Below are 26,656 nucleotides of genomic sequence, written 5' to 3' on the forward strand. Positions count from 1 at the left end.
TAGCTGCTTCACGGTCGCCCATTTTGGTTGAGTACGTGGAGAGATAACACGTGTTTTGTGTGGGAGTGCTGAGATTTGTGAGTGATCAACATCCCCGGGTGATCAACATCCCGGTCAGCTAGCTTAGATCACTTTTTTGCGCTCCACTATTTCGGGATGATCTGTTGCTTAGCCCGAAGGAGCGTACGTAACGCAAGTAGACCCTTCTCCTTTCTGCAAAAGCTTGCTACGGGTTGCGCGATACTGGAAACAGATAATTGAGCGGTCTTTATGATATCAGAACGAGTGACGAACCAGGCTTTCCGTCCGCTCAGCCATATACAAGCAGTGCACCGGCGGATTAGTAGTTAGGTGGGTGACCACTAGCAAATCCCCGCTGTTGTATGTTTATCATTTTTTTTTTGCTCTTCGCTTGCAACAACATATCAGTTAAAACGGACTGTCAAGGTCCGACTTGTCTTTGTCGAAGACTCATGGCCTACCGATCTGGTAGCACGAATACTTTTGTGATCGCATAGATACCAAAGACAACTTGTTGTACTGGACTGCACCGGCGGATTTCGTGACAGCATAACATCGACGATGACCTGCTTTTTATTTGAGGAAGTCGAGGACAAGCTCGTTAAACGTGTCGGACTTTTCCCAATAACACCAATGGCCTCCCCATGTCACCGTTACACCTTTAGCTAGCTCTTCCTTTTCGCTTCCGTTTACCAGTTCGACTACCTTCAACGGTCCTGCAGCAGGAAAGCATCCACTTCGGCTACTCGCCACGACCAATACTTTTGTTCGATTTCCACTTTTCGATCCGAATGACTGCGCGATGGGATGCCGCCAATCATTTGCCGTATGGTCAGCCATCAACTTTCCATACCACCACCCATCTCCCTTCAGAGCCTGTGTGAGGAAGAATTCTTCATCCTCTTTCCATTCCACAGAATTCGATGTAGGGTCGCTAGGCTGTGGATGCGATCTATAGCCCAAGCACGCTGCGATGGTGCCAAGGTGCGCCTCTTTGGGGTTCTCAATGAGCGACTTCTGCATCCCCTGAAGTGCTTCAAGGGAGTTGCATCCTAGGTTTCCAAAATCAGGACCCCAGTCTTCGAGGTAGTTCTGCAGTGGAGCCTGGTCTACGAAGATCATGTGCGAGAATGCGCGGGTAGTGAATAACTCGCTGTAGCTCCACAAGATAGCTGCGCCTAGACTTGTACCAATAGTTTTGACCGTGCCGTCGCGAAAACTGAAGAAATCGATCAGGTTCTTCAGATCCATGGCTAGACGTGCGACGTGGTAGCCCGCTCCAGGCTTATCAGACTCGCCATGGCCGCGCAAATCGGGGACGATGACATGGAAGCTCTGGGATAATGTGGAGACATTGCGCTTGAAGACCTTGCCTGAGCCCGTAAAGCCGTGCAGCTGACAATGCAGGTCAGGCACGCGGAAGACATGTGCTCGATGGTGGGGGGCTCACCAAGATCAAGGGAGCGGCATCGGGGGTGCCATACGTCTCGTAGTGAAGACCAACACCATCATTTGCCGTTAGTGTCGGCATATTTCTAGATGGATAACGAAGTAAAGGTTGATGCAGAGGGATGGCTAGGGTGATGAATCATAAGGTCTACTATTCCGCTTAGTCAGCATTTCGTCGACAAGGTTAGCTCTGGCGACTGTTCCTGCCACTTACAACCTTGAAAGGTCGGGCATCAACTACTGCGACATCTCACACAACGAAGTTACTATCAAAGTCCAGGATCTAGGCACCTTCTTGCCTCTTTATAGTGGCTACTTTCTTTCCTTCTTCGCTGTTACACTGCGCTTTATCGTTAATAGACATGTTAAGTTTCAGATTACCGTGCTGTAGCAGTACTCTCGGGGAGTTGTGCTAACGATATCATTCCTGCATTCACACTACCTTTCTCATTAGCCTCCCTTAGCATATGCCACGAAAACCTCTCGTCCTTGATGAGTACCAAGTATTCTTGAGTTTCTTTAATTTTCTCAGATGTGTCAAGTTTAGTTCAGTCTTCTCTTCAAGGAGAATGTCTCTCCACCATCGACCTAGTGGCATGGCGAAGCACCACCGAACAATTAGAGGTCAACGGGACGACTGGGCTATGTTTCACTAGGAAACCAGATACCGTAACTTCTACTTCTTCTCAATACCCTCTGGGAGAGCATACCACCACATTCGACTAGTATGTCTATAGCGACTGCGAGCACGATCGTTTCATAGTCACCATGAATTATAATGGTGTCTCTCTGATATAGCCATGATTGCTGGGACCCAACGTGACGACAAGGGCTTCATCCATCTGACGCGCAAACAACATCCGAGTTTGACCAGTAAAGTGATTCTTCCATTCACTTCTTCTTCATAAAGCACGGATCTTGCTTTATCGATCATTACATCACTGCTTCTCACTCTAGGCACTGGTGCCTGAACAGACGCAAGACTCCTAGAGTTGATATAATCCAATCTTTCGCATACGTTGCTATACCTTCTCGCGCACCACTCTGGCTCAGTCCACTCCTCCACCAGCCAGTCTACTCGTTCTATTAGACCTCCTTCAAGTTCAACCACCGCTTGACTTTTCATCCGCCCAACGTGCATATCGGTCTGCCTTGGGACTTTCGCGGTAATCCCAACTATCGCGTACGGCGGACCACTCGAACACTCCCTCGCCCCCACTACCATCACCGGCTCAACTGGCACAGCACCTAACGAGATCTCAGTCAGAGTCTTGTCCCTAGCTGCAAACATGGCCACATTCAGGGGCACTAAGGACATCGCGAACAAGAAGACGAAGGGGCTCAAGGACCACGAGAAGATCCAGAAGGAGAAGATACTAGCAAAACGTGCCGCTGCCGCTGAGGGGGTCAAGGCGAAGAAGATCTTGTCTGCGCCTGTTGCTCTCGTCTTCGCCCAGGTTGCGCCCGTGCAAGATGAATCCACTGACGAAGGCGAGACACATACCATGATGAAGGAAGTCGAGAAGTGTATCGAAGGGATGACATTCAAGCAGCCCCTTGATATCGTTGCACACCGCAAGGCCCTGGAAGCCGCACTATACGATAACATGGAGACACCGCGCCAGATGCTGGCTCGCTGCAAGTATACCGCATCCATTGACGCAGAACATCATCCTGTCGAAGGAGACGAGGTTGCAAATGAGGCTGATCGCTCAGACAACGACGCGCTGAACTCGTTCAGGTCAACGCCAAAATGCCTGGACGACAACCGTTTCGAGATCACGCCAATGATAACTGGTTTGACCGAAGACAACTTGACAACGCCAACCAAGACCACTTCTTCGCTTGCGCTCCTCCGCTTGTTTGACTTAGTCAAGGATGCTGGCCAGACTAAAGTTGGTGTCTTCGGTTCATCTGTCTCCGGTCCTTGGGTCAACGAGAAGTCAGTCGAGGTTCGCACCCTGGAGTCTGTTGAGACTGAGATGCGTCTCGCCCGCGACAAAGCCTCCTTTAGCGCACCTGCATTTGTGGATCCTGCTATATCAAGTACAAGATCGAAGGTCAGGATCTTGTTGTCGTGGATGAGCATGCTCAAATGGCGAGCTCACCCGCAGATGATCATAGTGAAGACAGCAACATGCTGAGACCATTCACAGGATGTCGTGTCATGTCTTCGCGTAGCTTGTCGCCAATGTCATCGCATCGATCCCGCGCATCGTCGCCTGTTGACCCTCATCGGGCATTTACACCATCCACGCAGTACTCTGTCTCTCCGCCCCCAGAGCTGCCTGTCTGGTTCGTACCATCTGTTATGCCTAGCTACGTCGATCCACGTAGTGTATGGTGGTACGGCCCTGGCGTCTAGATGAGCCAACATAACGGCGTGTTCTTTGACCAGTCCGTGTTTTCTTAGTGTCATGCGCCGACCTGTACCCAGTGGGAACTGATAGAGACTAGGTTGATCGACGTTGTACATAGCTCCAAGACTCCTGGTATCATGTGAAGATTAACACATCAGTATGTAGAATATGTATAGATGATATCTGACATGCCATGTGCTAGTGACTATGGTCGCGACTCCGCTTCGTGAAGGTCGTTCACCAATAAGCATTTATATATCATACTGAAGGTATTCACGGTGTTGTGCATGCCAATCAGCGTGGAAGATCCAGCAAGTACCTCCAGGATACTTCTTGACGTCATGTGCAAATCACGGATTACAAGAGTGTGAGACTGGAAGGGTAGGCCACGACCATTGCCAGTTACTATCACCACAAGGAGCTGCGGAGGTAGCTGAAGTCAAGTGCTTCTGGACCTGGAGCGTGGGGAAGGAAGGATGGTCAGGGTCTGGACTGCAGGTGCGGGGAGCTGTTCAGCACGGACTCCAGGGTTCCTGCAAGTAATTCGGCCAACCGCCGCAACCAAGACTCCCCACATCACATCGCTAACATACAAGACTCTTATACTACTTTCAGATCGCTATCCCTAGATTTACTCTAGTACTACTCGTTACAGAACATCATGCTCAAGTCCAAGTGGGCGTCCCAGCCCGATGAGGCAGAGAAAGCAGCTCCTGCAGCACCAGAGGCCAGCGCCGCAGCACCAGCGCCTGCACCTGTATGTTTACCGATGCACTGACCCTGGGCCTTCTTCTGCTATTATAGTTGTTTCGCTGGTATACAACGCTGACCCGACATTAGACCGACGGCACGACGTCCTACGACCCCGCCTATAACGACCCGTCAATAGACCCATTCGCTCAGACAGCAAGTACAGACGACCTTTTCTTCGACGACGATATCACGCCAATCGCCGAGCCCGTTATCGAGCAGAATCCCGTCGAGCTGCAACCTTCGGCCGCCGAATTTGTACCCGAGGAAGTACATCCGCCGACAGCACCCCAAGCACATCTGGCCCCGCATACGCCCCGAGAGCCACGTAACGCGGAGAGAGGTGGCCGTGGCCGTGGTAGGGGACGAGGCCGCGGAAGAGGTCGTGGGGGACACAACACCGACATTCGTCTAGAGCAGAACGACAAGAAGGCATCCGAGGCTCCCAAGGAAGCGACGCCCGCCCCAGCCGCCAACGCTGCCGGAACCGATGCTCCAGAATCCTCAGCTCCTGCTTCCGCACCCACTGAGCCCAAAGAGAAACCTACACATGCTGTGCGCGGCGATAGAGGCTTGACTGGTGGCCCTGCCCGTACGCGCCTGACAGAAGAGGAGCTGAATACGAAGCTTGCCAACATGCGCATTAAGAATGAAGCACGCCAAAGCGCTCATGCTCGTGCCGAGGCTGACAAGGGCAACTTCGAGGCTCGGGAAGCCGTCATGCAAAAGCAGGATGTGGAACGCAAGAAGGCTCTTGCTGAGAAACAGAGGGCAGAACAGAAGGCATTGGCCGAGAAACAAAAGGCAGAACGCCAGAGTCGTCAGCAGATGATGGGAGAGCGTGAAAAGAACCGGCAACGCAAGCTCAATGCTCAGATGGGCAGGGAGTGGGACTTTGAGAAAGAGGACGGCTTCTCTGGTACTGGAGAGGAGAAACGACGAGGTGCTGCCCGAGGTGCACACGGTGGTATCGCACCCTCTAGACCAACCGACAACGCATCCAACGGGGCCGAAGACTATCATGAGCCTGTTGCACAATCAAGTCGTGGACGTGGTCGTGGTGGAGGTAGAGGCCGTGGTGGTAGGGGTGGCCGTGGCGACTACCGGGAGTCTGACTCGAGGCCGACAGGCGCCCAGAAAAAGCGCGACGACATCCCGCCTTCAGCATCAGACTTCCCAGAATTACCTTCCACTAAGGCCAAAGCAACTACAGAGACGAAAGACATGGACGATCTGACCGGCTTGCCGTCACCCATGGAGAAAGGACGTAGTTGGGCTGACGAGGTCGGCTCGTAGGGAGAGCGACAGCAAAAAGATTTGGTAGAAGAGGTGCAAGAGCGATATCGAAGGGCTTATGAACAAGCCACTGAGGATGAGGCGCAAAGGTATTCGCATCCAGCCTTCATGTCAGAAGATGACTTCGCGGCATTGCCGTGGTGGGAGCAGGTGGAATACAACAGCCTCTACAACACCAGGCGCCGCCCAACAGTCGTGTCCAGTATCCGAACAAGCTCGCCTGATATACTGAAGTCGATCGATACAATTCATCCCATAACACGTCCTCCGTCGAGGCTCCGGTCAAATCCAGAATTCGTAGCATCCTTAGAAAACCCATCGCAAATCGATTTGAACAGTGGTGATACTACACTTGTTGAAGCGCTTCCCTTATCGCCGAATCCCCACTCCGCAGAAGTTTTTGACGAGTCGTCACAGCTGGCCGTACAGAGTGGGGAGACAACGCTTCTTGAATTACCGTCTGCTTCCTCAGTGTCCGCCTCATCACCAAACATTCGGCAAACTTTACAGCGTCTTGGAATTCTTTCTCCTACGTCGTTTCCGGTGTTGCAAGATGCGCGCAGGTATGTGCAAGTCACTGAAGCACAACGCCCGGAAAGTCATTCAGGCTCCATTGTCAACGATACCATCAGTCACGAATCTGAGAGCGAGTCGGACGATTGTCACATCGGAGATGGTATGCCGCCGCGTGACCCAGAGCGCTCGACTATAGCAAACACTAGAGATGGTCAGAGAAGAGTATGGATTATCACACCCGGACGTCCACGAATGGAACCACTTGAAATGGAGCAAGCCGTATTCATGCGAGGTGGAGCTGGCTCAGACGATGATGACGATGACGATGACGATGGTAGTGGTGTGTCGCAAGCCGAGGAAATGAGATTACTGTCCGGCAGGAGCAGGAGGTCGTCAAATCCCTTCCCGTTATCCCGGTTGACTCGACATGTCCCTAGAATCCGTCAACGGGCCCGGTCCCGTAATGACCAGCATACGACAATATCTGATGTCCGACAAGCAGATGTGAATGAGGTGATCTCGACACCACCTGGAGACTTGGATCGGGACCTTTCTCATACCCTGACAACTTCTTCCGGAAGCTCTGCGAGGAATGACATGGCATCTGCAGGGACCGAGCCACCTATATGTAGTACCAGCAATGACATGGAGCCTAAACATGAGCGTCTGGTGCGAGTGTACCCGCGACCAAGCCCACGTCGTCCTGTACGTCCTTCAAGCGTCGGTTCAAGGTTTACCGAGCGGATAGAACTTGACGGCGCGCAGCTGTACATCCTACCTTATCCTGGTAACTCTATGAATACATCATGGCTAATATTTGCCAGGTATGAGGACAGTTTGAGGCGCCCAGGAAGATTCAACGTGGAGGCATTCTCGTGGCGATCAAGTCAGAGATCCAGTCGCAATCGTGCGCGTAGTCTTCCTCCCACTACGACGGAGCCACTATCAGATCAGCATGAAAGCTCTCACTGGCGATCAGAACCCCTGTGGCAGCTCTCTTTGATACCTGATAATGCCGAAGTGGATCCAGAGGATAGCGTTTCGCAAAGACATGTGCCCTCAGCGCAATTACCAGCGCGACTGCCATCACCACCAGTACTAGTCAGATCACTCCAACCAGAGTCACAACCGCTGCTTCGGTCAGGCTTCCTGCCGTCCTCGGGTACGCGTATTCCGGATCCATATACACATCCAATGGGCCCTCCCCGACTTCGAATCGGTCCAGATGGTCGTTATGACTATGCCAGGATTCCTTATAATTATCCTGATGAAAGTTGTTCGGACCTGGTCAAATGGTGCTGTTGTGAAGTGATGTTCAACTTCTGAAGTAAACCTCTTATACAATTGAAGACTTTAAACGGCAATACAATTACTTTGCTCGTACTTACTATTCATTGAAGTGTGCTTGAGAGTGTACTGACATGTCTAGGGCGGTGATGTCTTGAGCACAGCGAATAACGTACTATGGCTATGTGCATCTTAGGCTACATTGACACACTACAAGACGAAAAACGATATATGTCATATGATCGATTCTGAGTTCACGACGCAACTGATGAAAGATAGGTTTCTTCATAGAGTGACCCTTGCAGTATATACTCTGCAATATCCACAACCTCAATGTCTTCCCCTATGTGTCGATGTAAGCGTTGGCTTCCAACATCTATCATGATCAGCCACAATCAAACAACCGAGAATATGTTTGACCCGAAGGGAAGGAGAGTGTACCGTGTACTGATTCAACGAAGAAACGGTAGGCTCACTGAATGGAAAATTTTATGTACTCTCGTCTAGGAAATAAATGCACATGACTGATGCATGTTCCTAGGTTGGCATGTCGTCAAAATATCGCTGGAACGAAAGATAGAAATCAATCGAAGGGAATGTTTTCAACAGAGCCGTGATGCATATTGAACAAAAAGAACGGATGAGTCAGAAGAACTTGGTCACAACATGTTTCTCAATGTTTTGTGATTACAATACATACACCATACTTCATCCTTCATCATCGTAAGCCTCTTCAGCGATCCAAATAAGGAAGACAAGCACCACATAGCGCCAATCACCTGTCCTGGTCCCATCTAGAACGACCGAAAAGGAACCCGCACAACCCACGCCCGCTATGAAGAAGGTATGGAAATCGCTCCCAGAAAACATGATAAAAGCTAGAGCACATGATTGCGGACGTCGCCAGAAGCGAATTCGCTTATGGGAGACCGTGGCATGACTGCAATGAAAGCCATTAGCACGGAACCGAAGAAGAAAGAAGGGGTATCAGGGTCAGTAGGGGTGTAGAGGTGCGGTCGGTGAGCTTCTATGACTCGCCTCCAGTTGATGCCGCAGCCGCACCTTCACCACCCCGGAATGATCCCCTTCCACCACGGCCTCCGCGAGCACCTCGCTCGCCACCTCGTCCGCCACGGGAAGCACCGCCACGGCCTCCACGACCGCCACGACCACCCTCACTGTCCGAGGCGCCTCCACTTCGGTAACCACCACCCTGGACGCCGCCGCGGTTGCTAGCTTGCCAGCTGCCGGCTCCGTACCTGGGCTGGTTGCTACCAGGACCGCGCTCGTTGTACACCTTGACGGTCTTGTTGTCTGGGCCACCCCTAGCATTCCTGACATCGTCCGCAACGCGACGGAGCGCACCGTGCATGTCTTGAGAAGTAGCGAAATGGGCGACGAAGAAGTGCTTGATCTTCTCCATCTTCTCCACCTTGGGCCTGTCTTCCTCAGCAAGCAGACTCTTGGCTTCCTCCTCATCCTTTACACCAGCAATGAAGAGACCCTTGCTTTCCTTGCGCTCAGCAGGCTCGCGGGGCGCTGGAGATGCAGGTCCCTTCTCTGGCGCCGAAGTGCCATTAGGCTTGACCTCGCTAGGGATAGCCTTTTCAGCAGCAGCGTTCGCCGGTGTGTTGTTGGCTGGAGGCTGTGGTGTAGCGGCCTTGACGGGCTCTTTAGGTGTAGCAGCGGGGGCGGGGGAGGGGCCGGTGCGTGTAGGCTGGCCAGCATTCTGCTTCTGTTGTTGAGGAACCGGTGGGGTTGCAACAGCGGGGCGGGGTTGCTGAGGAGCACTCGCTGGTGGGCCGGCTTGACGTCCTGGAGCAGGAGACGGCTGAGCAGAAGGGCTAGGGTTCACTGCAGCTGGGGGACCAGTGCTGGTGTTGGCGGCTGCGGGCTGAGTTTGACCAGGCGCAACCTTTCCACCTCGGTGAGCGAAGTTGAAACCCTGGGCCCTCATCTCGGTACCGATCCTGCCATTGTCAATGTCCAGTACAAGCCATCCGTAAGCAGCATCTGCAAGGTTGAAGTTCCACATGTTCTTGAAGGCGCTCTCGTCGATTTGACCGCTCTGAGGCCCAGGAGCAGGACCACCGAAGGGGTTTCCGCCATTGGCGACAGTAGGCATCTTGTTTACGATTTCCAGCGCTAGGGCGAGCAGACGTTGCTGGGACTCGCTATCAGCAACCGCTGGCTCAACTTCTGTCTTGACAGTATCCCAAACGTCGTTGAATGAGGCCTTGGACGCAGCAAGCTTTCCGCGGTAGTGATCGAGGGTGGGGTTGACGCTGAACTCGTTGTACGAGCTACCGTAGCGGAAATGCAGACCAGCTGAGACAGAGAAATCTGCCTTGAGCGTGACGGATAGCTGGTTGAGCAGACCTTCGCGGGCGGGAGATGCGTGGGTGACGAATATGCGGGTTTCGGTCGGATCGTATACGCGGTTGGCCGTGTCGACAAGTTCGCCCATCTGCAGCAGAGTAGTCCACATAGTGCCCTGTCCACCTGCAATGGTAGTCCTGCCCTCGCCATTGTCGAACAGCTTGTGCATGACGACGGCACCTCCGAGACCAAGTAGTCGCAGCTTGACGCCACCTACATCGAGTAGCCGCGAATGCGCCTCATCAATGATGTGCAGGTTGTCCACCTTGTACTCGCCCGATCGCAGCTTCTCCAGTACTTGCACATCTTCACAAGCACCCCAGACGGTGTATACTGGTACGTTCAGGGTGTAGGTCTTGTTGAGGAAGAGGGGCAGTTCTGAGAGTGGCAGGTGCTCCCGTGCGAAGCGCTCCTTGATAGGCGGTTGCGGAGGGGCTGAAGCGATGGAGCGCTTCACGGCATCTGAGAGCAGCGGTGAGTATTGGGCCACGTGCTTGAGGGTCTTCTCGGCGATGCGATCAAGCGAACGATCATCGTAGAAGCCAAAGTCGCCAGTGTGGATGATGTAGTTTGCGCGGGCGTCGGCGGCGAGCTGGTTGAGCGATTGCAGGTTTCCTAATCAATGTTAGGGGAACAAGTTTTATTATATGTCATGACTGCCATGCTCACCTCGGACATCTGCAATGCATAGCACTCGTACGCTTCCCTGCTGGATCACGCGGCCCTGGTTAGGGAGCAGCGGGACAGCTCCAGGCGCTGGGCCGGATGGACCGCCAGGAGCGCCACCATTGGGAAGGTAGTTGCCTGGGTAAGGGCGCGGCTGGTTAGGTGCTTGCTGGACGAGGTCAGCATCGATGTCACATGTGGTCAGATAAGTGCGGCAACTGCCAGACGTACTGAAGCCATAGAGTCGGAGGCGGAGGGGTCGAGAAACGTGTCCTGGTGAGGCGTACAGGCGGCTGGGTTGGACTTGGGGAATAGAGTGGGGTATTACAAGGTCGGGGTATGAGAGAAGTTAGTAGAAGAGCCTCCTCGTTTATGATGGCAGCGGCGAGTTTGTCCTGTCTACCGTTGCTCCTTCTGTTTTTGCTAACAGCTTTCCGCCGCACAGACCCTGGCCTAGCGCGTCCTATCAAGTCGCGTTGGAGCTGTCTGGACTTCTACATCTCTAGCTTCTCCAGCTTCCTCCATCCATTGAGCTCCCTTATCCCTTTGTGTCGTTGTCTATTCATCTCAATCATCTTCTGAGAGCTTTCTGCATGATGATCTTTCATCACGTTATCATCCCAATGGCCTCTGGCACCGCCTCTAGCCACCACCATCTCGTCGCCTAGCTGTCCAAGGAGCTGCCGTCATCTTATGACGATGATACCAAGCACGTTTCTTCTCTTTGAAGCTTTTCCTCAGATCATCTGCGAAGAAGTCTTCATGCTCCGACACTGGAAGCCATGCTAGCTTGTACAGTGGTTGTCTAGGCCAGCATACACGACACGCCTACCCAAACTTCTTACAGCTTGCAAGGACACCCAAAGTCAGAGTACCCACCATGCAGAGCAATCTGCGCAGCTACAGGCTACAGCAGCGTCGGCTTCTGGAGGTATGACCTTTTTCGCCTGCCGCCTCCGTCATTGGTCAGTCCTGGACCCTGAGACTAGCGCCGTTCTGAGACTAGCGCTCTCTGGCGGCGCTCGTTTTTTTGAAAAAGTTCCAGTCCCCACCTTGTGCGAGCAGCCAGCGCTCTTCTCACAACTGTCACTACTAAAGGTCTTCGTTGTCCTGCGATAGACCACCAGAGCTTTGCTTTTTACATAACTACACTGTGAGAGCATCGCCATGGACGAGCAACAGTTTGTCCAGCTGCTCGAGGGCCTCATGGAGCGTACGTTACCCAGCCCCGCTGTGCCATAGACCTCTACTAACATTTTCCAGCCGACACCGAGCGTGTCAAATCCGCTACCTCCACCCTCAACAAGAACTACTACAACTCACCCGCCTCCCTCAATGCCCTCCTTCAGATTCTCTGCGGCCACCCCAAGCCTCAGCTTCGCCAATTGGCTGCAGTCGAGGCTAGGAAGCTGGTAACAAAGCACTGGGCCAACCTGCCTGCGGACCAGAAGAACTCTCTCCGCAACCAGTTGTTCCAGTTCACACTGAACGAGGATGTGACTCTCACACGGCACTCTGCTGCCCGCGTCATTGCGGCCATCGCATCCCAAGATTTTGAGGATGGCGAGTGGGCTGACCTGCCCGGGTACCTCCAGCAGGCCGCCACCAGCTCCGAGGCACGACACCGTGAAGTTGGTACATACATCATCTTCACCACACTTGAGTCAGCGGGCGACTCGTTCCCCGGCAAGCAAGCCGATCTGTACAAGCTGTTCAGTTCAACCATCCAAGACCCTGAGAGCGTCGATGTCAGAATCAACACAATGCTCAGTCTCAGCCGCCTGGCAATGCTGCTAGAGCCCGACGAGAGCCCCAAGGAGCTCGCCATGTTCCAGGAGTCCATCCCTGGCATGGTCACCGTTCTGAAGGCCACCGTCGACGAGGGTGATGAGGACCGCGCAATGCAAGCTTTCGAGGTGTTCCAAACTCTCCTTGGCTGCGAGTCTGCACTTCTCGCAAAGCACTTTGGCGACCTTGTTCGCTTCATGCTGGAGCTTTCTTCAAGCACCAACGTCGAGGACGATTACCGTTCCCAGGCTCTCGCATTCCTGATGCAGTGCGTGCGCTACAGGAAGCTCAAGGTACAGGGCCTGCGAATCGGTGAGGAGATGACCTTGAAGGCTCTCCACATCGTCACTGAGCTCGGTGATCTGTCCAGTGAGGAAGAGGAAGTTACACCCGCCCGTTCCGCTCTCGGCCTCCTCGACATCCTCGCATCCAGCCTCCCTCCCAGCCAAGTTGTCATTCCTCTTCTCAAGAACCTCGGCAACTACTTCCAGTCGCAGAACCCTGACTACCGTCAAGCTGCCATCCTGGCTCTCGGCATGTGTGTCGAGGGTGCGCCTGACTTCATCGCTACCCAGCTTAACGAGATCATGCCTATGGTTCTTCACTTGTTGGAGGACCCTGAGCTCAAGGTCCGAGCCGCCGCTCTCAACGGTGTCGCTCGATTGGCTGATGATCTTGCCGAAGACGTTGGCAAGGAGCACGCCCGCCTCATCCCTGCTATGCTCAAGAACTTCGACCTTGCTGCCAACAACATGCAAGGCTCAGACGACGAGCGCAACCTCTCCATTGTTCGCGGCAGCTGCCATGCTATCGACTCCCTCATCGAGGGCCTCGAGCCAGAGGACGCTGGAAAGTATGTTCCCGAACTCATCCCACGCTTCAGCAAGCTCTTCCATCACGAGGATCTCAAGGTGAAGAATGCTGCCATCGGTGCCGTTGGCTCTATTGCTTCTGCTGCCGAGAAGGCCTTCATCCCATTCTTCCCCCAGACCATGCAGGAACTTTCCTCATACGTCAGGATTAAGGACAGCCAAGACGAGCTCGACCTTCGTGGTGTCACCTGTGATTCCATGGGCAAGATCGCTTCTGCTGTTGGCCCCGAGCCTTTCGAGCCCTACGTTCTGCCGCTCATGGAGGCTTCCGAGGAAGCTCTTCACTTGGACCACCCCCGTCTCAGGGAGACCAGCTACATCCTCTGGAGCACCATGGCTAAGGTCTACGAGGAGGGCTTTGCTAAGTACCTTCCCGGTGCTGTGAAGGGCCTCAACGACTGCCTTGATCAAGAAGAGACCAACCTCGACGTTGAGTTTGGTGAGGAGGTGGCTGATTTGGCCGGCTCCGAGGTGATCATCCAGGGCCAGAAGATCAAGGTGGCTGCTGCCAGCGACGACGACGACGATGACAGCGATCTCAACGAAGCCCTCATGGCCGGTGATGACGATGACGACTGGGATGACCTAGAGGGCGTCAGCGCTGTCGCCATGGAGAAGGAGATCGCCGCTGAGGTCTATGGAGACATCATCACTCATACTCGCCGCGAGTACATCCCTTACATGGAGGCGACCGTCACCAAGCTGCTCGAACTTGTCGACCACTCCTACGAGGGCATCCGTAAGGCCGCTCTTGGCACCCTATGGCGCACATTTGCCTGCCTCTTCGGTATGGCCGAGGGTGATGGTATGGCTAAGTGGAAGCCTGGTCTTCCGCTTGCTGTTGACATTCCCGACGAGCTGAAGAAGCTCGGCAACCTCGTCATGACTGCCACCATGACCATCTGGCAAGACGAGATGGATCGGTATGTATTCACGCTCTTTTACTATACCCACCTTGCAAAGATGACAGAATATTCGTTAATCCCAGCTCACTCCGATGCACAAAGTGCACTTGAGGTGAAAGCGAAATCACGACTGAGCAATCTCAAAAATCAATCACTTGTTATAATATATCAAGAAGAATCTGGCTAACATTGTCTAGGGGTACTGTCACTGACATCAACCGTGATGTCGCTGCCACTCTCAAGCTCTGCGGACCGGCTGTGTTGTTGACCGACAACGGCACCGTGGTTCCTGATCTCTGCCAGCACTTGCTCGCTGTCATCACCAAGCGTCACCCTTGCCAGCAGGATCTCGGTGATGAAGCCGAGGAGGAGATTCTTGATGAGTCTTCCGAGTACGACTGGCTTGTCATTGAGACTGCCCTCGAGGCTGTCACCTGCCTGTCAGTCGCACTTGGCTCGCAGTTCGCCGAGCTCTGGAAGATGTTCGAGAAGCCCATTGTCAAGTACGCTAGCAGCCAGGACTCCACTGAGCGAAGCGCTGCTGTCGGAACCATTGCTGAGTGCATCGGCAACATGGGTGCTGGCTGCACACCTTACACCACTGGCATGCTGAAGCTCCTTCTCCACCGCCTGTCGGATGAAGACCCAGAGACCAAGTCCAACGCCGTCTACGGTATCGGACTTCTCTGCGAGATGACCACGAACGATGATGAGATCCTCAAGTCTTTGCCTACAATCTTCTCCAAGCTCGAGCCTCTGCTTGATGCTCAGGACCAAGCACGCCTTCTTGACAACACTGCAGGTTGCGTCAGCAGGTTCATCTCGAAGCACCCTGGCAAGCTTCCCATTGCCGAGGTCTTGCCTCGCCTGGTGCAGCTCCTGCCTCTCCGTGAGGACTACGAGGAGAACAAGCCCGTGTTTGGCATGATTGTCAAGCTTTACCAACAAAACGAGCCTACAGTGCAGCAGCTCACATCTTCGCTGATGCCTGTGTTTGAGAAGGTTCTCAGCCCGCCTGAGGAGCAGCTCGAGGATGAGACGCGCTCGCAGCTTGTTGAGCTGGTGCAATATCTGCGCAAGTAGGGAGGTTTCGTTTTGCTAAAAGAGAGGGATACCCGTCGAAAGACACAAGGAATGGATTTGGGCATGGAATGGTAGGATGGGATATAGATACAGTTTTACGATACCATGTAGCATGAATGAACGTTCGATACAGACAGAGCACTAAATAGATTTTGTTGTGTGATAGGTGCATGATTTTACACTGGTGGTGGCTGACACGCGTGACAGGGGACGATCATGGTTCCTGGCTGGCGCGCATTTTAGCCAAGCCGGGGCAGTGACGTCTGCACCCCAGACTTGTGTCGTTGCCTGCGCGCCCACGCCTCATAACAACACTCATCTCTACAGTGGACCTGTATCCGTGCATACTCTATCAAGCGTCGCGCAAGCCGACTTGTGCTACCTGCGTCATTCTTTCGTTACCTCGATGACAACGCTACTGTGTTAATCGTTCTCCGTTCTCGCACCCTCAGAGCTCCCGATAGCTTCACCCGCCACCTCGGCTCGCACGCATCGTCATCCACAACCCATCGTCCGCAAACCCCATTACATCTTCAGCTTCCTCGCACCACCCAGCATACGTTCGCATTCCATTCTCCCTACGATAACGAGGCTCGCCTAGTCTCAGCGCCCAGGCGCATCGAACAAGATGGTGCAGTCAAGCACGCGAGGATGGAAGGCCATGACGATTGGCCTAGTCTCCATCCTCGCCGGATCAGCTCTCGCAGGACCAGACCTCACGACGAAACACGAAAAGGGAAGGTGCGCGATACGTGGTCAATGCGGAAAGCAGAGCTTCTTCGGATCAGAGCTGCCCTGCCCTGATAACGGCTTAGCGAAGACGCCAGACGATGCCGTGCGCAAGAAGCTGGTGGACATCTGCGGTGACCAGTGGTCTGACAGTGACGTCTGTTGCGACGAAGACCAACTCGACGCTCTCAAGACGAACCTCGACCGCGCCACGCCTATCATCAACGCCTGCCCTGCTTGCAAGGAGAATTTCTACAACCAGTTCTGTACCTTCACTTGCTCTCCTGATCAGTCCACCTTCATTAACGTCACAAAAACCGAGCCGAAGGGAGACAAGTACTTGGTGACCGAGCTGGACAACCTGGTATCCGACAAGTACGCGTCGACTTTCTACGACAGCTGCAAGGATGTCAAGTTCGGTGCGACAAATGGCAAGGCTATGGACTTCATTGGAGGAGGCGCAAAGAACTACACACTGTTTCTGAAGTTCCTTGGCGACAAGAAGTTCTTGGGCTCGCCCTTCCAGATCAACTTCCCCCGACCAAACGAGGCTGACTTTCCTGGAATGGACGCGATGAACAAGCATGCCTACCCTTGCGATACCGACGACGAAAAGTATCGTTGCGCCTGCCTCGATTGCGGCGGGTCCTGCACTGAGCTACCGGAAGTTCAGGAGGAGAAGCAGTGTCACGTTGGCCTACTGCCGTGCCTCTCCTTCGCCGTCATTATAATCTATTCGTTCTTCCTTGGCTTGCTATGCACCGCCGTCGCAGGCCACGTTGCCTACAAGAACCATTCTAAACATAAGACTGAGCGCATGCGCCTCTTGCAGGATACAAGCCCTAGCGACGATGAGGACGAGGGCGATATAGTACACAATGTTGGCATGCTGGATCGCCCTACCAAACACTATTTCATCAACACGTGGTGCGACCGCATGTTCAGCCGCCTCGGGTACATCTGCGCTCGCTTCCCTGCCATCACCATCGTTACCAGTGTCGTAGTAGTTGGTCTGATGAGCTTGGGATGGTTGCGCTTCCAAATTGAGACCGACCCTGTCAACCTATGGGTTTCTCCCGACTCAGCTGCGGCGCAGGAAAAAGCCTTCTTTGATGAGAAGTTTGGTCCTTTCTTCCGTGCTGAACAAGCCTTCCTCGTCAACGACACGCTTGAAGGTTCTGGTCCTGTTCTCAGTTACGAGACGCTTGACTGGTGGTTCGGTGTAGAGAATCAGATCCAGCGTCTCAAGTCCTACGAACATGGTGTGACGCTTGACAAAGTCTGCTTCAAACCAGTAGGCGACGACTGTGTCGTTCAGTCTGTGACTGGATACTTTCAAGGCGACTTCGCAAACGTGTCCCCTGACAGTTGGCAAGACGACCTACTGCAATGTGTCGACAATCCTTCTCAATGTCTGCCCACTTTCCAGCAGCCGCTAGACCCTCATCTTCTCTTTGGTGGCGTCAACGAAACCGTCTTGGACGCGAAAGCACTCGTCGTCACCTGGGTTGTGCAGAACTACCCCAAGGGTACTCCAGAAGAGCAGCGCGCTATGGACTTTGAAAACGAGATGAAGAATTACCTTAAGTTTGTATCTGACGAAGCTCATAAGAGAGGTCTGCGTCTGAGCTTCAATACCGAAGTCAGTCTTGAGCAGGAGCTGAGCAAGAGCACCAACACAGATGCCAAGATTGTGGTCATCAGCTACATCATTATGTTCTTGTACGCTTCCCTGGCTTTGGGCTCTACCACCCTCACCGTACGGTCCGTCCTTCGCAACCCGGCGAATGCTCTCGTGCAGTCCAAGTTCATGCTCGGTACTGTCGGCATTTTGATTGTACTCATGTCCGTATCTGCATCCGTTGGCCTATTCTCGGCAGCTGGCATCAAGGTCACCTTGATTATTGCAGAGGTCATTCCGTTCCTCGTCCTGGCTGTCGGTGTTGACAACATCTTTCTCATCGTGCACGAGTTTGAGCGCATCAACATCAGCCACCCTGAAGGCAGTATTCCGGAGCGCGTGTCGCGTGCTCTCGGGCGCATGGGTCCTTCGATTCTGCTTTCCGCGCTTACGGAAACCACCGCCTTCGCTCTTGGATGCGCAGTAGGTATGCCAGCTGTCCGAAACTTCGCAGCATATGCCGCCGGAGCTGTCTTCATCAACGCCATCCTTCAAGTAACCATGTTCATCGCTGTGCTTGCTTTGAACCAGCAACGCGTTGAGACAAATCGTGCTGACTGCTTCCCCTGTGTTCGTGTCGGCAAGGCCGATCCTGGCTACCTCAATGGCGGTATGGGATACGGCGCTGGCGAAGAAGGTGCACTACAGCGCTTCATTCGTAAGACGTATGCTCCGGCCATTCTAGGAAAGAAGACCAAGGTCGGTATCATCGCGCTGTTCTTCGGCATCTTCACAGCTGGTCTCGCCCTCTTTCCCAGCGTAGAGCTCGGTCTTGATCAACGCATTGCTATCCCAAGCGATTCTTATCTCATTCCTTACTTCAACGATCTTTATGATTACCTCGACGTCGGTCCTCCTGTTTACTTCGTTACTAAGGAGCTGAACGTTACCGAGCGAAAGCCTCAAAAAGAGTTGTGTGGACGCTTCTCTACTTGCGACCGAGAGAGCTTAGCCAACATCATCGAAGCGGAGCGTAAGCGACCTGAGGTCTCACATCTAGCAGCTTCAGCTGCCAACTGGCTGGATGACTACTTCCTATGGCTAAACCCTGAGAATGAGAAGTGCTGCGTCGACGATAAGGGAAAGCCATGCTTTCAGGACCGCCAACCACCTTGGAACATGACTTTGTCTGGCATGCCCGAAGGTGAAGAATTTATCCACTACCTCAAGCTCTGGATTGAGGCGGATACCACTGAAGACTGTCCTCTTGGTGGAAAGGCTGCTTATTCCGATGCTCTCGTCATTGACTCCAAGCGCCTCACCATCCCCGCATCCCACTTCCGCACTTCACATACGCCTCTTCGATCTCAGAAGGACTTCATCTCCGCCTATACTGCCGCACGTCGCATCTCGAAGGAAATCTCCAAGGACGTGGATGCAGAGGTCTTCCCATACTCCAAGTTCTATATCTTCTTCGATCAGTACACAACCATTGTTCGACTAGCCGGTGCGCTCATCGGGTCTGCTCTTGCCGCAGTATTGGTCATTACCACTATAATGCTGGGCTCGATTGCCACCGGTCTGGTTGTCACCCTCGTTGTTGGCATGACTGTGTCTGCCATCATTGGCTCTATGGCTGTCCTTGGTGTATCACTCAACGCAGTGTCACTCGTCAATCTTATCATCTGCGTCGGTATCAGTGTTGAGTTTACGGCACACATCGCCCGTGCGTTCACCTTCCCTAGCCGTGCTACTATGGAGAAAGCGCCAAGGCACCGCTTCCGCGGTCGTGATGCTCGTGCCTGGACTGCCATGGTCAACGTGGCCAGTAGCGTCATTAGTGGTATCACAATCACGAAGATCTTGGGTGTGGGTGTATTAGCTTTCACTAGGAGTAAGGTATGTATCATCTCCGTCTTGACACCAGCGCCATATGCTAACAGCGCACTAGATCTTCGAAATCTACTACTTCCGCGTCTGGGTTGCCCTCGTATTATGGGCAAGCACACATGCGCTTGTCCTACTTCCTGTACTACTTTCTCTCGTAGGCGGAGGAGGTTATGTCGATCCCGAAAGCGAAGGCGGCCTCCAGGAGGATCTACGTCGCCGCCAGTACCCTGCGTTATTGGCCGAAGAAGATGAGTATGACAGCGACGATTAGGAGTCTACTATGTACCGCACTATCGGTCATCGTTGGCGAAGGATTATGGAGTTATCCAGCATGGGCTGTACGTATATTAATGGATGGGCATGGGATACATGGTTGGCGTTTGGCAGGAATGTTTCTATTTTCTTGAGACCTGTTGATGAAGACGGAGAGCGTGTAAGGTGGGCTGCTTTGCTGGGTCCACCGACTGCTTCGGAGGATGTCGCGGCTTCTAGGTCTGCTGGTACTATTCATATCGTAGAAGAAGAAGTCAGGGAGGAAGATCAAGACCAGCTAGATCCCTCCACGCTCCTCTACCAGGACTCGATTGCTTAGCTCCAAATTGAGTCTGTACTGAGTCGTTCTTGTGCTCCTTTTGGCTTGCTACACAAATGTACCCGGAAGTATGCGCTGTGCTCTGTTCTGATTGCTGATTATACGAAAGCTCACAAATACCTTTGGAGTGTGCCGTGGTGTCAGATGTACAGAGGTTCTCGTGAGTGCAACAAGGTGATTGCAATACAGTAGAAGTCCAAGTAACTACTCCATTCAGCTAGCCGCTTAGTAACGGGCAAACAATCTTTTGAGTAGTGCATGCGTCAGAGTCAAAGTCGGAGATATGCGGAGTGCTCGTCATTTACAACAAACGTGAGCGGAAGATATGCTAGAATGAGATGACGTTCACATGTCTTAACCGCGAAGGAAGAGGCGACGTGGAGGTAGAGTGGGTCACTCCTAAACGACATCCTCCGTTCCGAGGCAATTCTTCCCCAGATGCCGCCGATGATACCTCCAACCCAACCCCTTTCTTGACATGCAACCGCCATAGCTACCCGGCGCCTATACTACACAACAGGCAGTTTATGACCCAGTCCCTGACGCCGCGTACAGAAACTTCGCATTTGCCACATTTCATCCACCAATGACAGGGCAACAACTCCGCGGTAGATCGCCGGCAGATGCTATTAAGCCTCATCAACCCCATAGCGCCGATGGATGATGCTGGTTGAGACACGGCTACCTGGAATCTGGTGAAGGCGCACCAATACATGACGCAAAAGTTTGCGAGGTGGACCGTCGGAGGGAGTTGACGCGCGGAGGCGGCTACCAAACCTGGAGATTGTGCCGTCTGGGGCCTCGGTGACGTCTCCGACCACCCCTCCATCCCGCCTCCGATAACTTTTTCCCCAGACAACGTTTAAAAGTCCAGAACACCCGCAGTCGAGGCCATCACAAACTCTTTACTTTTTCTCTCTATACCCCAAACAACTCAATTGCAATCATGTCTCTCGGAAGGAAGGTTACTCTCAACACTGGCGCTGCCATTCCGTGAGTACCTAAACAAACACCCCGCGGATACATGGCGGCTGCTAATAGTTACAGCCAACTTGGTTTCGGAACATGGCAGGCCGAGCCTGGTCAGGTCGGCGCCGCTGTCCTTGAAGCTCTCAAGGCTGGTTACCGTCACCTAGATCTCGCCAAGGTCTATGGCAACCAGAAGGAGATCGCTGAGGCTCTCAAGAAGGCCTTCGGCGGCGAGGTCCCTAACCTCAAGCGTGAGGACGTCTTCATCACATCCAAGCTCTGGAACTCCCAGCACCGACCCAAGGACGTCCCCGGCGCTCTTGACGACTGCCTGGCTGAGCTTGGCCTCGAGTACCTAGACCTTTACCTCGTCCACTTCCCCGTCGCTTTCGATGAGCGTGGCGATGTACACAACAACCTCTTCCCTCTGGAGGGCGAGGACGTTAAGATGCTCGACGACATCTCCATTGTCGACACATGGAAGGCCATGACACAGCTGCCCAAGGAGAAGGCGCGTGCTGTTGGTGTCTCCAACCACACAAAGGAGCACCTCCAGGCCCTCATTGACGGCACTGGTGTCACTCCCGCTGCCAACCAGATTGAGCGTCACCCGCGTCTCCTCCAGCCAGAGCTCATCCAGTACTGCAAGGAGAAGAACATTCACATCACCGAGTACTCCGTAAGTTTCTTCATACCATGCAGGCTGACATATACTAACACCACTCAGGCTTTCGGTAACAACATGATCGGCGAGCCCCTTCTCGTCCAGCACAAGGTCATCAAGGAGATTGCCAGCCGCATTGGCGCCACCCCCGCACAAGTTATCCTCGCCTGGGCCCAGAAGGGTGGCCACTCCGTCATCCCCAAGTCCGTCACCGCATCCCGCATCCAAGAGAACTTCAAGGAGGTTGAGCTGTCAGAAGACGACTTCCAGAAGGTTGAGCAGATCGGCAAGGATGAGCCTCGCCGCTTCAACATCCCATACATCGCCAACAAGCCCCGCTGGCCGGTCAACATCTTCGGCGAGCCCGAGGAGAAGGATGCGCCCCACAAGGTTATTGTTAAGGTCTAGATAGATGATTTGGCCAAAGAAGCCTAAAACGAATACATAATGAATACCCCTGTTACAACAACTTTATTCTGATATTTGAAGTTGATGATTGACTTGATGTATGTGCTCAAGTACGACCAGAGTTCTCGAAAAGATTTGATCCTGCGACACCGATGATACCATCAAGCTATACGAACATTTGAGCAAGAGTGACCCTTGTGCTTGCTACGCTTCGTATGCATGCACCTGCAGGGATACTTAGGTGCGCCAGTAGATGGGTAAGCTCTTGGATCAGAATAAGAAGTTGAGATTATTCTATTGAACTACGTACAGGTGCCCTATCTATAGGCATATCTAACAAAGAGAGAGGAACAATTAGTTATACTGCTTGTTCCGTACAAACTGATTGTACATGAGATGGAAGCTGATAGAATCCAACATAAGCTAAGCTAAATGCGGTGTTGCAATGTTATTCTACAACAACATCATGCTCCGATTTACAACACTGTCGCAATATCGCAACGTATATTGTATGCCTTGTCACGGTCTGTGTGATGACACCTCTAACGATACCTCTGTTAAGTGATCGTAGGAGCCTAAATTCATTTTATACTATCTGGCGACATGAGAGACCCTGGTGGATTATGTTGAGCCGATTACGATGCGATTGATCATTTTCAGAAGTCGCGCGTTCATTGAACATCTCTTCAGCTCGTGTCATTCGCTTACACACCGTGCCATCTGTTCGCGTACCAAGAACATAATGGGATTTGGCTGCGTCGGCATCGTCTGAAATCTTCTTTTACCTGCACGACTACGCCTCGCTGACAACGCGCGCGCGACTCTTGAAGCAAGATTGTAGGACCTTTATCCTCTTCCCCTACTCGCTAAGCTGACAGGCGAACATTCTGAACAGCTTTGAAGGACACGACGTTCACTCTTGCTCGATTCCTATCACTACATTCACTTCGGTACAAGTCATCGCTTGTAACTCAAAGATCGACTAGACCTTTTCCAATCCCAACAATATCGCAACTTCGCCTCGACAGACAAAAATCTCTACGCCGCTGCTCCACCGATACGATGCCTTTACTCCATAGCACTAGAGCGCCGAACGAGCACCTTATCTTCGTCAAGAACGTTCCCGGCTACTTTGCGACTGACGAGATTCGCAGTCTGTTCGCCAAATATAATCCAGCAAGCATCAAGAACGTATACCCCAACAGCAATGTCACTACGATTGTCATCGGCTTCCGCACAAAGGACGAAGCGGCGCGCGCTCAAGCGGAGACAGACCAGGCCCGCTTAGCGCATGTCGTGCTAAAGGTAGAGACGTACAACCAGAAGCAGTCAGTGAGATACCTGAGGGACCAAGGACAAGTCACTCGGCCGCGAGGTGCTGCGCAAGAAAACGAAGCGCAGTACTATGACGAGGAGCCGATACAAGAAGAGGGACCGGTCTTCACTCCACCCATGGAACCGCACATTGCGAAAGATTCCACTGCTGCGCCGCAGGGCACTACTTGGGCTGATGTCGCTGGCAATCGATGTGCTCTGGTCCATGAGGCGCCTACTATGCTCGAGGTCGGGAGTCCAACCACTACAGAATCCACACCCATATCCACACCACGCATGCCAATAGTTGTCCCACAGAAGCTCTTCGCGCCAGGCCTTGAGCATAAAAGCTCGCAGCGCCCACCCCCGGAAGTCGTTTCGTTAGGCTACAGCACTCCAGAAGCCCTCGCTATCCCACCAGCTCTCAGTTCCCACAGTACCGACACATACTCTACTGACGAGATCGAAGACCGGATTAGAAAGCTCGGCAATATTCCAGACTGGATGACAATCGCACAGTGGGCAGATGATAGCAGTTGCCGAGAACACAAACCTTTTCCAACAGAGCCTCTCGATACCACGGCGCGCATCCGGGCGAAGCACTGTCGAAACTGCGCATTTTGTCAGCTAAGAGATCGATACTAGGTCCAACGACGCTCGAGAGTTGGCAATATCTTGGTGAGGGGATGGATATGTTACTTCGACTTGCGCTGGAAAGTTGATGGAGTTGGGAGTTTTGGTGCTACGACGGAGATGCTCAGTGGATGTTTTCGGATCTTTGTAGAGTAGTCGCTCCAGCAAAAGAACCAAAAGATATTTCGATCATCCAAATTATACATGTGGTTCCCATGCGGACAAAAAGTATATTTGGCGCGACCAAGTCACTGTGTTCAAAAGTTGCTGTGCCTACATCAGATTGAAATGAAAAACAGTTGCCAGGATATCAAGAAAGCATTGCATCATGTTGTGACACAGACGCGACACATATAGGTTTATTGGATCGACGTCATAGCGGTTTCGGTTCGCGTTAGCGTGGAGGCATGGTCCGTCCAACTGGGATTCTTCGCCGTCGTCAACCTTCATCCTTCTCTTTACACTGGCCATCGAATAAATTCATCGCATCTAGCCATTCACGTAAGATCATCTCGCTGGTACAAGGGTTTTCTATTGCTAAGCTGAGTTGCTTTTCATGAGCCCTTTCATGAGGGAGGGGAAACTAATGTGAAGTCATGATGAGTCCCTGGAGGCATGCTGAAAGAGGCTACCAAAGTGAACTTTTGGTACCACCACCTTGTACTTCCATCATCGCTAGGTCTGGAACACCTAGATCGCTATGCATGCGATAACCCAACTCAGCTCCGCGATATGGCGGGTAGCAAGTCGACATACGTCCGGACATGTGCGAGAGTCGTTGTTATTGGACTCATTACCCAGAATCCCTGGCAACATTTGTAGGTTGCGATATTCTTCATACGGAGTTTAATCTCAACGAGCGCGCGGATTCAACGTAACCTGGACAGTTCGCCCGTTCTCCATGCTGCAGAGGCTCAGCAGCGTTGAGGTAGCCGTCTGGGGGTGGTGAGGGCGCTTCGGATCCAAGCCCACTATCGACGAACTGCTCAAAGGCTGTGTGATTCGATATGTCTTTCGCATCTAACAAATTAGGACTTGGGAATCCCGTCTGCTCGACTTCGGTAGGAGGGTTAGGGACGGCAGAGTCGACCAATCGTGCTGCCTCAAGCTTTTCACGCGCAACTCGAAGCTTCTCAGTCTTAGATCGGTGGCACATGTCGAGCCAGGCCAGTTTCGAGGATTGGTCAAGCTCGCCGACAACGAACATACCCTTTGTAGCCCGGATGGTCTTCGATTCGTTCAAACTGACGAGCGAGATCCCGTCGCCTGTTAGCGGATGCTTGCACCAACCGACGCTGAGCACAGGAAGATTACGAACATTAGAAGTGTTCTTTCCATCTGGATAGAGCAACCGTACTGTCTGGGTGAGCTGTGATGCTGTCAGCTTCTCATCGCCCCGTTTTTCGTGTTGAGTCATTCTCTTGCAATCATAACTCCACGACTCTTTGTTAACGACCTCGATGATCCAGGGCGCTCCCTTGAGGCAATAAAGACCATCGGGAGTTGGAACATAGTCGAAATTCCTGTAAGTAGCAATCTCGTTCGTCGTCTTCTCAGCCGTGATCTCCCAGATGATTGTCCCGGTATCGATCTTGCGGAACTCCTCCTCTGTTACCTTTTCTTTGATCTCGTTCCAGGCTACTATTTTTCCCATTTGTCTGCGCATCTCTATCGGAGATGGCTCAAAAATGCCATGATGAGCGATATCATCAATCAAAGACTCCGACACTGTATTCGCATCCAGTGAAGATATGTTGCTAGATGAAATGGACCAAGTATATTTGCCACGCTTCAGGTGTGTGTAGTCAGATTCCCCCGTCGAAGAACCTGAAATGATAAGTCTTGAACGCCCGGGTGTTATGTTTGCTTCAGGTCTGGTCACTTACGAGGCGTCTTCTTGTCTGGTACCTTCACGTGTTTCCGATGTGGCTCTCCATGTGCCATGTCTTCATTGCCATGTTTTCTCTTCCTCCCTCGGCTCGCCATGTCAAAGCAAGGTGCCTTCGATCAACCAGTCCGGAAGATGTGAGGAGATCGGGAGAAGACAAGTCTCTAAGATCCGCGTCCCGCGTCTTCGAGGTTGTGGGTGTTCGGGACTTGCGCTTAGGTACGAGTTGAACTTGTGGATGAGATGTTGGTTGAGTTGAGGAGATCAACCATCGACGCAGAGATTAGGGCACGACGCATTCCAGCCTTCATGAATCAAGGTGCGCCTGATGCTCTGCCGGTGAAAACGCTGCACATGGTTCTAGTCAGAGCGCCTACAACAGCGAGCGCGAAATATCAGGACATTTAGTGAATCATTCGATAGCCAAAGCTTGGATCATAATCTCTAGCTAACATGGTTGGCAAGCGAGTGAGCCAGGCAAGCGAGTGAGCCACCCCACCAACTTTGCGCAACCTACGACCTCAAATCACTTATGGCTCTACCTACCCCAACTCAAAACGCCTCTCGTGAGGCTGA

At 52.7% G+C, this 26,656-nt stretch overlaps 8 protein-coding genes across 8 annotated transcripts; 5 read left to right on the forward strand and 3 right to left on the reverse strand.

Annotated features, from left to right (window-relative positions):
• Positions 1-594: 594 nt before the first annotated feature.
• J4E82_011357 (uncharacterized protein) lies at positions 595-1,552 on the reverse strand (the record flags this gene model as incomplete). The annotated part of the gene is made up of 2 exons (XM_051737565.1): positions 595-1,416; positions 1,472-1,552. The coding sequence occupies 2 exons, from the start codon at positions 1,550-1,552 to the stop codon at positions 595-597; spliced, it is 903 nt and encodes a 300-aa protein (XP_051582669.1).
• A 1,207-nt stretch (positions 1,553-2,759) lies between these two features.
• Positions 2,760-5,876, forward strand: J4E82_011358 (uncharacterized protein; the record flags this gene model as incomplete). Its single annotated transcript, XM_051737566.1, has 3 exons — positions 2,760-3,593; positions 4,486-4,587; positions 4,671-5,876. The coding sequence occupies 3 exons, from the start codon at positions 2,760-2,762 to the stop codon at positions 5,874-5,876; spliced, it is 2,142 nt and encodes a 713-aa protein (XP_051582670.1).
• A 2,830-nt stretch (positions 5,877-8,706) lies between these two features.
• On the reverse strand, positions 8,707-10,964 carry J4E82_011359 (uncharacterized protein; the record flags this gene model as incomplete). The annotated part of the gene is made up of 3 exons (XM_051737567.1): positions 8,707-10,673; positions 10,728-10,893; positions 10,956-10,964. The coding sequence occupies 3 exons, from the start codon at positions 10,962-10,964 to the stop codon at positions 8,707-8,709; spliced, it is 2,142 nt and encodes a 713-aa protein (XP_051582671.1).
• Positions 10,965-11,891: 927 nt separating this feature from the next.
• J4E82_011360 (uncharacterized protein) lies at positions 11,892-15,372 on the forward strand (the record flags this gene model as incomplete). Its single annotated transcript, XM_051737568.1, has 3 exons — positions 11,892-11,937; positions 11,988-14,307; positions 14,487-15,372. 3 exons carry the CDS (start codon positions 11,892-11,894, stop codon positions 15,370-15,372), a joined length of 3,252 nt encoding a protein of 1,083 aa, XP_051582672.1.
• Positions 15,373-16,000: 628 nt separating this feature from the next.
• J4E82_011361 (uncharacterized protein) lies at positions 16,001-19,883 on the forward strand (the record flags this gene model as incomplete). The annotated part of the gene is made up of 2 exons (XM_051737569.1): positions 16,001-19,621; positions 19,674-19,883. 2 exons carry the CDS (start codon positions 16,001-16,003, stop codon positions 19,881-19,883), a joined length of 3,831 nt encoding a protein of 1,276 aa, XP_051582673.1.
• Positions 19,884-21,150: 1,267 nt separating this feature from the next.
• On the forward strand, positions 21,151-22,245 carry GLD1_2 (mitochondrial glycerol dehydrogenase Gld1; the record flags this gene model as incomplete). The annotated part of the gene is made up of 3 exons (XM_051737570.1): positions 21,151-21,197; positions 21,252-21,852; positions 21,901-22,245. The coding sequence occupies 3 exons, from the start codon at positions 21,151-21,153 to the stop codon at positions 22,243-22,245; spliced, it is 993 nt and encodes a 330-aa protein (XP_051582674.1).
• A 1,062-nt stretch (positions 22,246-23,307) lies between these two features.
• Positions 23,308-24,204, forward strand: J4E82_011363 (uncharacterized protein; the record flags this gene model as incomplete). The annotated part of the gene is made up of 1 exon (XM_051737571.1): positions 23,308-24,204. One exon carries the CDS (start codon positions 23,308-23,310, stop codon positions 24,202-24,204), a length of 897 nt encoding a protein of 298 aa, XP_051582675.1.
• Positions 24,205-25,027: 823 nt separating this feature from the next.
• J4E82_011364 (uncharacterized protein) lies at positions 25,028-26,178 on the reverse strand (the record flags this gene model as incomplete). Its single annotated transcript, XM_051737572.1, has 2 exons — positions 25,028-26,019; positions 26,079-26,178. 2 exons carry the CDS (start codon positions 26,176-26,178, stop codon positions 25,028-25,030), a joined length of 1,092 nt encoding a protein of 363 aa, XP_051582676.1.
• Positions 26,179-26,656: the final 478 nt, after the last annotated feature.

This window comes from Alternaria postmessia (genome assembly GCF_024291825.1).
Source record: "Alternaria postmessia strain BMP 2775 chromosome Unknown scaffold_190, whole genome shotgun sequence".
Classification (NCBI taxonomy): domain Eukaryota; kingdom Fungi; phylum Ascomycota; class Dothideomycetes; order Pleosporales; family Pleosporaceae; genus Alternaria; species Alternaria postmessia.